Source organism: Pholis gunnellus, assembly GCF_910591455.1.
Source record: "Pholis gunnellus genome assembly, chromosome: 1".
Classification (NCBI taxonomy): Eukaryota; Metazoa; Chordata; class Actinopteri; order Perciformes; family Pholidae; genus Pholis; species Pholis gunnellus.
In genome coordinates this window covers 30669236-30680647 of record NC_136528.1, presented here as the reverse complement: position 1 = coordinate 30680647, position 11412 = coordinate 30669236, and the positions used below count along the sequence as shown (strand labels likewise).

Genomic DNA, 11412 nt, shown 5'->3' with positions numbered 1-11412 from the left:
CAAAGCAGGACTTTTACATGTACCAGTTTTTTTACAGTATGGTATCGGTACCTCTTCTCAAAAGACCTGAATCCACCACAAATTCATGATATGAAAATGAGTTTGTTCAGGAGCAATTAATTGTTCATTGAGAGTTGTTTAAGGAAACACATTACATTACAGTCATTTTTATCCAAAGCGACTTACAATTCAGTGTCTATCTATACAGTGTAGGCACAGCTACGGGAGCAATTTGGGGTTAAGTGTCTTGCTCAAGGACACATTGACATTCGACTAGCGCAGGGGTCGGCAACCCGCGGCTCTTCGGCCCGTCTGCTGCGGCTCCCTGAGGCTACATCCACACTAATATGTTTAATACGAGTTTTAACAAACAAAAACTATCTCCGTCCACACGGCGTTTCAGCATTGTTTTCGAGATCCAGACTAAAACGCCTGAAACCGAATATCACATGACTATTCACATGCAGTGGGTGCCGGTGTTACGTCCTACTGGTTTTCAAACCTACTGGTTTCCTTCCGTGCGTGTGTTGTGTTCGCGTAACAGCAGCAGCTGTTCTCTGCCTCTGTTGCCAGATACGTCACACATTCACAAAAATATTGCGGCGATCTAAAAGCCACATCTCATATATATGTTGCGGTGATTACAATTGTATAAGTGAGCACTACATCACAGCCACGTATGAAGAAATACATTGAAGAAAATATATTTATGGAAAGATCACATCAACCTGGATTCGAACTCTGTCGAGCAAAATAGTAAAACATTGAAAAACCAGCCACGCTATGCGATCCGCCACTTGCATCTGACAACACAAAGTGCCTTTCCTTATAATTCATTGATCATGATTTGCAGACATCCACCTTCGATAAACTATCAATCGATAAATCCAAAAGAAGAAAAGTCACGGAGGAAAATAGTTTATTTCTGTGTGTACGTATTAATTTGCTTTCACTGCCAACGATGCTGGCTTACCTGAATGCTTGATATGTGGCGAGAAATTTGACATCAAATAGCTTTTGAGGCTCCAGACAAATTTTATTTGGTGGAAAATAGGGCAAAATGGCTCTTTGGATAGTAAAGGTTACCGACCCCTGGACTAGCGGATCCGGAGCCGGGGATCGAACCACCTGATTGTAGGACGGCCCTGCTATCCACTTAGCCACAGTCACAAAGAACCCAGAAACCCAGAACCTGACTCTGATCTGTTTATTAACTACAGTGTATAGATCATTTTAAATGACTACATAAAATGGAACTTGACAAGGTTTGACTCATGAATTTGGGGAGAAATACTGAGGTCATAGAACCAGCTGATGTGCGGTATCTGTGTAGCTGACACTGAATCAGTTAAATGTAATTTAACAAGGAAGCAGCAATAATAACGATTAGTACTTCTTTTAAGATAAATGAGTTTTAAATACTGTTTTAGCGAAGGGACGAATCTGATTGGTTGGTCTGAAATCCATGTTAGCTTAATGCCAACGGGCAGCAGGTACAGGTATAAAAAGTCTGTAATTTATTAAAATAAAAGCATTTAGAAAATATTTTGTATGTGTTTTTACTATTATTAATGAGCAAACACAAACTTGTGCTCATTACCCATGAGCACATTGTAGAAGGCTGTCCAGTTGAAAACGCTATTTAACTAAAGGCTATTAAAGGGTTAAGTATATCTCTGTTTCTTATGCGGTAGTAAGCATTGATGTGACAGTAATTTTTACGTAGCACTGGATTCATTTTGTTTTATACAGGCCGGAGGATATCCACCTAAAGGATTTGATCCATTTATTTGATTTCATGTAGGATATTTAAAAGTGCGAACACTTAATAAACTTGAAGGATTTCACATCGCACAGCTTAGGCATTACTGTTATGACAGCAGAGCAAGCAATAAAGTCAAAGTTCAAGGTAAATCAACTTCAGTCAGACTCATCACATGTCCCAACACAAGAGCCTGTATCATTCACCCTCACCACTTAAATAAATTCATAATATAATGTATCATTAATAATTCCAGTGTTCGCGCCCATTGGCGAATTTATTCACAATCAATTGTGGGAAAGTGACAGAAATACGAGTTTATAACAATTGTAAATTCTGTTCATTATTTGTTTATTTATTTAATTTGCTCTCCTTAAATTGATCGCTGAAGCAAACAAGCAAATACGTCACAGCTTTTACTTTGAAGGCAAGCCGTCTTTGTTTCAGGCTCTTGACTTCCTTTACTCAATTTTCATTATTCAAATTGGATAATGGACTAAGCTAACGTTGAAGTAACGGATTTGCATTGCACATCTTCATTCAATGTGACATGAACACAGGCAAAGTGTAACTGTTTAAGCAGCATCAGCTATCGAAGAACAAACTCACAAGCATCACAATACATTTACAATCACACAAGTAGACCAATGAAATGAGTTAGTACCCCAATCTGACATTGTTAAATTATACTTTATTTGTGTGTGAAAATATTAATTTAGAAGTAACCTGTTACTAAAGGTGCTATATACATAAGTTATTATTAAAAGATGTCAGATAAATGTGGTGGAGTTGAAGTAGAAAGTGGCATGAGAAGAAAAAACTCAAGTACTTGTAATTAAAATGTGTACTTTCATACAGTACATGAGTAAATGTACCAGATCCAACAGACTCAAACTTCAGATAAACACGTCCTCCCCATTCCTCCAGTGACACAGAGGTTATTTACCCCCCACACCTCTGCTATAAAAGTTAAACTCTTTAACAACCAAATGTTACAGCGCTCTGAGTGTGTGTGACCGATGAGTCACTTAACCTCACAAACAGAAAAGACAAGGTTACTGCAAAGCTGTCTAAACAGTAACCAAGTAACAGGGTCAAAGACCTGACACTGAAAAGTCTGAACTTTGGTTTAAATGCTGCACAGTTCCTTTGTGAAAGTTAGTGTCTCTTTGATATCACACGAAGGTGGAACAAATACATCAAAGTCTGATCAACTCACAGAGGACAGAAAGGCCCAAGTTCTTCCTGAGACCACTTCACAGCTTTGCTTCCAGTCAGACACTTTCCTCATAAATAAATAACTACATTTTATGTCCAGTATAATCTTCGTGTTTATGATGGCAGTTTGTCACATTCAGTGTTTCAGGCTCCTCCCCATGAACTTTGGAAAGTCTTTTTTTCAGGCCGTCAGAGGTTCTCTTCTTCTCATCTCAGCTCCAGACAGAACATCAGAGAAGTGAGTACACATTAAAATGACTAACTATCTATGTAGTTCTGAATTCATTGTAGAACATAAAACATTTATATAAAAACAACACAGCAATGGGATTGATGAGTTTTACTTTTTATGTCGTTTTTTACTTTTTGGGAAGCTGTTACAGGAGATGGTTGAGGTTTCAGTCACAGCATGTTAACCCAGCAGATAAATAATGTTTCATTTGTGGTTTCTTATTGTTTCACTCTCATGGTGTGCAGTGTATGTCTATGGTATGTTATGGTGTGATGTGGTGAGCTCAGGCTTGGGCATTGCGCAATTAGGTACAAAAACAGGTTACCGTATTCCGTTACAGATGCAGAAAAAAAAGACAATCAGATTACAGATACATTTGGTAAAAATAGCCCATTCAATTGATTAGATAAAAGGCACACTACAATCTAATAAGTCTGGGAAAAACAGTGTTTGACTCCTCTAGAATGTGTTTAAAAACTAACAGAAACAAGAACATATTTATTCACAAAAAGAAACTTTACAAAAAAATGTTTTATATAGCAATGTAAAAGTAAATAATCTACCTTGGAACTGGAACACAGTCCCCTCCCCAGTTGAAGACATGCAGGTGACTGGAATCTATTTATAAAGAACCATGTTAATACTGTTTTAAGGGGACTAAAAACCTCTCTGTTCTGCTTAAGCTGATCCAAAGCAATCACTCAAGTTTTAGTCCCTCACCAAACATGAAGAATCTAACAAATAACACGTTTTTAACAATTATCTCACAAAGCTTCAATTTAATACTACTAAAATGGACATATCATGGTTCTACACGTTCACTAGTAAAATCATGCTTTTAAACATATTTATTAAAACGAGCCTAAATCAGTCACAAGAGGCTGTGAGCTTTATAGACTCTGACCCTTTATCTGGGTCCTAATGCTAGACCGCCTGTTACCTGCCGTCCCACACATACAAAACCATTTTCTTTTCTCTTTATTTGAATATTTAGTATTCTATATGTAATGGAAAGTAATCAGATTATATTACTTGTATATAGAGATACTTGGATAAGTTTACTGAATACATTTTTTAACAGGTAATTAATAATTGTATTTTAAAGTAACTCTCCCAAGCTTGGGTCTTCAATGCTCTTGCATGGTAGAGGATGGTATTATGATATGATACTGCTCTGTGCTCATTGTAGCATTACGCAGCCGGTGATTGTCAGCCCATAGCAAAGAAAACGCTGTGCAATAGATCACCATGCATTATTTAGAGATCTCCAACAACAGAGTAGTAATAATTCACATTCAAATACTTGAGGCTGTTTTGAAGCTAAATACGAAAACTATTCACTGCCATCATGTCACCTCGTAGAAATGACCCCACTTTCCTCAGGTAACTGCTTTGAATGAAAAAAACAATGCTTTATCCTCTTCAGATATGTTTGGTGCCTGGATCTTATTGTTTCCTTTCCTGTTAGGTAAGTCTGTGCATCATTCAGACATTTAGAACTGATTTATACATTAACAACAATGAATCTAAACCTGTCACTCTCTCAACATCTGCAGGGGCGAGGGCATTCATGATCCACAACACCCAGAGCAGCCTGTGTCTGGAGGAATCTGCAGCTACAGGTGAAGTCCTGCTGAAGAACTGCAACCTGGACTCAGAGTCTCAGCAGTGGATCTGGATTGATCAGGACATGCTGATGTGTGTTGAATCATCCAGATGTTTGTCAGCCCTGCAGAGAGAGCCTGTTCAGGCTCGGTCCTGCCGGGGGTCGGAGGTAGATGCGACGGGGTTATTGTGGGACTGTGACAGGGGCAGACTGATCAACAGGAACACCTCTATGCTGCTGTCAATAGATGGCTGGCATCTGGTTCTCACCCATGACAGCAAACTCTCAAAGTGGAAATCTCTGGATGAAGGGGACATCTGCCAGGAAAAGCTCAGTAAGTCAGTGAGGAGTAAAGGAACCTGTGTCTCAGCCACTTCTGATTTTTATATTCCATATTTGTATTAAAGGTTTCCAGACTGAAGTGAGTTAGAGATATGTGCATTCACATGCAGTCAGACGATGGTGGGAGAAGCATTTTACTTAAACCTGCAATAACTGATTTCTTTTGTCCACTTGTTTGCAGCAGAAACACGTAGGGAACACAACAATGACATACGTTAATATGTTGTCAACCTTTTAAGTTGATATGTTGAACTTGTAAGCAAACAGCTGCTTATTTACACATTTACATTACAGATCAACATCTTTGTGTTTATGTCCACCTGATCAATGTAGGTCAAATGTTCTCTCTCTTTTAGCTCTGGTTTTGGTCTCCACCAACATCTGTCTCTTTAGCAGCTAAATGCTCCACTATGTGCACTAGCTAGTATCTAACTGTGTCTGTCTGCTGTGTGCTGCTGAGCAGGTAGTGAACATTGTCTTTTTAAAGCATTTGATAACAGCTGGAATCAATGCTAAGCAGTGAGAGTGAGAGATAGTGTTGTGTTTACAGATAGATTTGCAGCCTTAACTGGCTTGCTTAAAGGGGCAAACTTGTAATTGTCTCATTGGCCTGAAATGGATGATTTGAAAACAGTGTAGATTCTTAAAAAATGGTATCGAATGATGAAAATGATTGGGTGATTTGGTTTTACTGACTTAAGCTTCGAAAGCCAGAAGAACTGGTAAAAGGTTCTAATTTACTAACTGTAGTATGAGATTGAAAGAAATTGCTTACAAAATATGAAACTGAAGCTGTTTTGACAGAAACTGTTGCATCTACAGTACATGTGTTTGACATTATGCAAATAATCAGTCTTGGTTGAACCAAATGTTTCAGAGACATCATTTAGCATAAGACTGATGATAATAAAAGTTAGTTTTAGTATAATATTTGTCATACGGCTTGTGATCTATGCTTCCAGGATCCAGGAGGGCATCTGATGATCTTGAAGAGTTTGAGGCTGCAAAGGAGCAGACAGGTGATGCAGCGGCCATGACGGAGGAACAGAGAGAATACCTGCGCTGGTACTATCGCACTGAGGACCGTAAGTGCTGCTGCTGCTCCGTCCACAAAGTTTCATCAAAATTGGGCCAATTGTTTTTCGCTTAATTATTAATAAACAACAAACCAAACAGAAAACATTACCTCCTTGGTGGAGGTAATAAGTCCTTACAAGTGCAGCTGATTACAGTTTGAAAACACTTCTGATGTGGTGTCTTTTTGTCTCATTGTGGTGCGTCGAGCTGTGATTGGCTCATTACTGCCCCATGAGGTATTTGGTTGGGAAGAACCATAGTTGGGGTGGATATTATTTTCAACTAATGGCTACAAGGAGCAACAATGTGCTCATTCCACACTTTAATAAAAACACAAACGTAAGATTTAAGCTTCATCAGAAACATTAAAAAATATATATATTTTCACTATACAAGAGAAAAGTTAAAGGATGAAGACGAACTGATTGATTTAGCAAATGCTTGTCTGGTTAAAGTCCACATCTCTGTTGAAGAGCAGCAGACAGATACTTTCCTAAGCGAACATCTGGGTCTTTCTCCACACATCAGATGAGACAGAAACAAACAGCGCTACGTCACCACCATTTCATTTTCACTAGAAAGAGAAGAATATCTAGATTCTTCAAACACCAATTAAAATGTTGGGATGCTATGGTTCAAATAAAGGTTCTTTTTATGTTTTGTCAGTTTCATAAACAAATAAAAATCCTTTTCTACCTTGTTACAGCCCGGCTCATTCAGGGGAAAGGAAGTAACAGGTTATAATGTTATGTATTTTAAATTAGGAGCTCTTTTGTTGAACATGAGAAAACGAAGGTAACAAAAGGAGCAACAGGGCTAAAAGAGTGCTGTTTTCAAATCAAAGAAACTAATAAAACCAAAAGAGAGTTGGTCTTCCACTTATCTAAAACCAAAACTAATGAAAATAAAAAAACAGCTCAAGCTGTTCCTAGTGTTTTAAGGTGTCTGTGGGACAACAGTGTGTCGTATACCTGCAACTAAAAAATTTCACCAGTACCTCATACAAAATAACATCGGGACAACTCCACGTTAGTCTCAAAGGGTTTGTGGCGTGCTCGATTAACAAAGGCAGCGCGCCTCGAGGGGAGTCTGGGTCCAGTCTTTATGCTCTTCCTCAAAGCCTTCCTTCTCTTGATTGGCACAACTGACTGGGTGTGGACCAATCAGGTCCTTGGCTGGAGGAGCATCTGGATTAATCAGCGGAGAGTCTCCACATCCGCAGTTTACCTGAAAAGGCAATCATATGAGGCCAGAGCATAACCAGGGAGTGACCCTAACATACATCATCCGTATGAAGACATATAGAATTCATTTCCTTTAACAATAATTTGTGCCCAGTACAGTTTTATTACCTTGTTAGAAATTATTTGAATTACATAATGTCCATCTCATCTATGTTAACATTTGGAATATCTGATTTTGTACATATTGTTCATTTCTAAAGTTAGAGCGGGGGTCGGTAACCTTTACTATCCAAAGAGCCATTTTGATCTATTTTCCACCAAATAAAATTTGTCTGGAGCCGCAAAAGCTATTTGATGTCACAGCTTATAAAGTTTTATATATAGTTATATTATATATATACGAAAACTATAGTTTGTTGTATTTATGAAATTATAGAACAAGAATAAAGACACTTGTTGACATTTTATTGCTATTTTACGTGTTATAACAATATCAAACTCTTCTGAAGAGGAGAGTTTGCTGCAGCAGTTGAGGAATCGCTCCTTTTCTCTCATCTCCATCATGACACTTTTCAGCAAATGCTGTGTTTGTTCTGGAAGCGTCTTTCAACATTACATTTTTTGATGTTTGCAAATTTCTCGCCACATATCAAGCATACAGGTAAGCCAGCATCGTTCGCAGTGAAAGCAAATGAATACGTCCACGCAGAATTAAACTCTCTATTTTCCTCCGTGACTTTTCTTCTTTTGGATTTATCCATTGACAGTTCACTGAGGGCGGGGCTCTGCAGATCATGATCAGCCACCTGCAGGGAAAGGCGCTTGGCAACGATGTAAGATGCAAGTGGCGGATCACGTAGAGCGGCTGCTTTTGAATATATTAATATTTTGCTCGACAGAGTTCGAATCCAGGTTGATGCGATCTTTCCATAAATATATTTTCTTCAATGAATTTCTTCATACGTGGCTGTGATGTAGTGCTCACTTATACAATCGTAATCACCGCAATATATATATGAGATGTGGCTTTTAGATCTCCAGCAATATGTTTGTGAATGTGTGACGAATCTGGCAACAGAGGCAGAAAACAGCTACTGCTGTTACGCGAACACAACACACGCACGGAAGGAAACCAGTAGGTTTGAAAACCAGTAGGACGTAACACCGGCACCCACTGCATGCCCAGTGTACGTGAATAGTCACGTGATATTCGTTTTCAGGCGTTTAAGTCTGGACGGAGATCATCTCAAACGATGCTTAAACCCTGTGTGGACAGAGGACTCAGGGAGCCGCAACAGAGGGGCCGAAGAGCAGCATGCGGCTCCGGAGCCGCGGGTTGGTGACCCCTGAGTTAGAGTGTAGAGTTTGACCTGGTTTCATGGTTGCTATCACAGAGCTCCATGTAGCATCTCCACGTTTCTGAGACAAGGACAAGATGAGCGCCACATAACCAGAATACATTTAGTAATTGCCTCTGGCAGCCTCTTGCTGTTGTTTTCTAACATTAATTGTTAAGTACTATAATATTATATGAGCTGTATGTTTAGCAGTCTTCCTCCTGTTACAGCAACCATATGGACGTTTGTGCTGCTGGGACTGGCCTTCGTCTGCCTTCTTGTTGGTTTTCTGCTGCTGGGAATGGGAGCCATGGCTAACAAGTATGCAATGGTATTTTCATGGCAACACTTATTGATATTTTAAAGGCTGTTGAGTGACAGTTTCTGTCTTTTCCCTCAGGAGCAGAAAGAAGATTGCAAAGTACAAGGCAGCTGCTGCTGTGGCTCAGAAAAGTGAGGAGCTGCGGCTCATTTTACCACTCAGAGATGACAGCAGCAGCAAACCATCACCGTCACTTGAAAGGCTAATGACGGGAAACAACGGGGATGTGAGTGAGCTCAAAGCAGGAAACATCGTGGTCACATGGAAGGACGGTAACACGTCCTGCCTGTACTCAGATCCCCCAGCAGAGGAGGAGAAACAGGAGAAGGATCAGGAGGAGAAACAGGAGGAGGATCAGGAGGAGGATCAGGAGGCGAAACAGGAGGAGGATCAGGAGGAGAAACAGGAGGAGGATCAGGAGGAGATGCAGTGAAGACGATGGAGTGAAGAGTCTAACAGCAGGTGTGAATAATGTCAGCCTGTAACACAGCATGCTCCTCTAGAGGCAGCAGTCATATAGCTGTTCCCCACCCACTGCTCCACCTCGTGATCTAACAGTGTGTACAACTTTGATGGACTGCTAATAATATGAAGTTACAAAGCATTAGGTCTGTAAAACCTGCTGACTCTCCACATTCACAGCAGCCCGACAGTCCAACAGATTAATTAATCCCTGAAAAGGTTATGTCCACATTCAATGGGAAGGTCGAAAAAGATCCAAAACATTCCCTTAGTTTAAATGTAGGCACAATGTTAAAGGGATATACCGTATGAGTAACATAGTTTTGTCACATGAGGAAGGTTGTTTATGCCTTTGGCTAAAAGTAAAATACTACATGATAAACGGTGTATTTACATGCAACTTTTTGTTTCAAACAAATGAAAAACGAGCAATTTTAAATAATAAAAGTAATTTTCTATTCATGGTATACCAGTGTTTCCCACCGAATTAGATTCTACCTGGAGCGGTAGCGGAGGGAGTGGAGATGTGGGTGGGGGGGTTTGAGGTCATACTGTGTGTATATGATGAGCGTGAGATATATTTTATACCTTGCTTTTATGGTGTTTTGTTGTTAGCTACTGCTGCTGTGTGAGGCAGTAGAAGCTGTGCTAACATTTGAACCAAATGAGATACTTTGTGTTCATTTGGAAGCTTTAGGTCTTCAGTCTTTATGCTAAGCTGCGCTGACTCTACTTAACATAGAAATGATAGAGATATTGATTGTCTCATTTAACTCAGAAAGACAGTGAAAAAGCGTGTATCCCACACTGTTAAAAGAATAATTCTAGAGACGTCCTCGACTAAAGCAATTCTGTGTCCACTAACAGTCATAGGATTTTGACGACTAATCGATTAGGTGATTTCATCGACAGTTTTCATCCACAAAGAATCACACAAAAGCCCCACTTTGAATCTTGCATTTACCAGAGATGTGCTCATAAGTTTCTTGGAACTTCATTCAGCAAAAAAAAAAGTTTGACTAATTAATAAAAAAACTGAGACCAAAACGACTGATTAGGCCAGTAATCGACTAAGAAGGGGCAGAGATTTCTCAGACTCGAGAACGAGTTTGCATCTGCAAACATCAATATTAAATCAATAAATAATTGTTTCTGATGACTCATTGAATGTGTAGCCCCCTCAGCTCTGTTGAGACTGACTTGGAAAGCCTCTTTCCAAATACTGCATGTTGATCTGTTATCGTTTCTGTGTCTATGTATTTAAGGATTTTAATCTATCGCATATCTGATTCTACATTCCTTGAAAAGCTGTGTTGATATACAGCTAGAACAGTGAAAAAAAGGACAACCAGAGAGCAGTGACCCTCTGTCACCTTCAGATGGTGTGCCTCATGTCCACTCTCATCAGTCTCTGCCAGTCTTCTTCTGGGGTTTTCCCTCCGTCAGCTCCTCTAGTCTAGTCCCTTTTTTTATCATAACCCTCTGGATTAATGAAGGAAATCTTGTTGTGTACATAATCATTTCATAACCTATTTTAATATTGATTTTCATCAAAGACAATTTACTGCAATCAGAAAAGTGTATTCGTGCATAAGAGTCTATAGTGACAATAGTTTACTTTGTAGCTAAGATTGTTGTTGCAGGAAATGAGATCATCTTCGTACCGAGCGAGCTGTAGCAGAAGAAAGGTAGATAAAAGTAGACAAGCAGCAATTTCACTCAGCAAACCTTTCATCTAACTGTTGTTCTGACAATACCAATCAGAGAGCTTATGTGTCTGATTATTGACCAATAAGACACCTCATCCCATCAGGAGGAGAGAATTAGGAGAAGATTCAAAGATGCTGACGGGAGGGATGTTGTCTTCATT

General features: G+C 39.4%; 1 protein-coding gene across 1 annotated transcript; it reads left to right on the top strand.

The window, feature by feature from the left end:
* Window positions 1-3176: 3176 nt before the first annotated feature.
* Window positions 3177-10698, top strand: LOC306698051 (uncharacterized protein). The gene is made up of 6 exons (XM_079162204.1): window positions 3177-3218; window positions 4639-4680; window positions 4769-5152; window positions 6123-6245; window positions 8989-9079; window positions 9159-10698. Exons 2-6 carry the CDS (start codon window positions 4641-4643, stop codon window positions 9511-9513), a joined length of 993 nt encoding a protein of 330 aa, XP_079018330.1. The 5' UTR covers window positions 3177-3218; window positions 4639-4640; the 3' UTR covers window positions 9514-10698.
* Window positions 10699-11412: the final 714 nt, after the last annotated feature.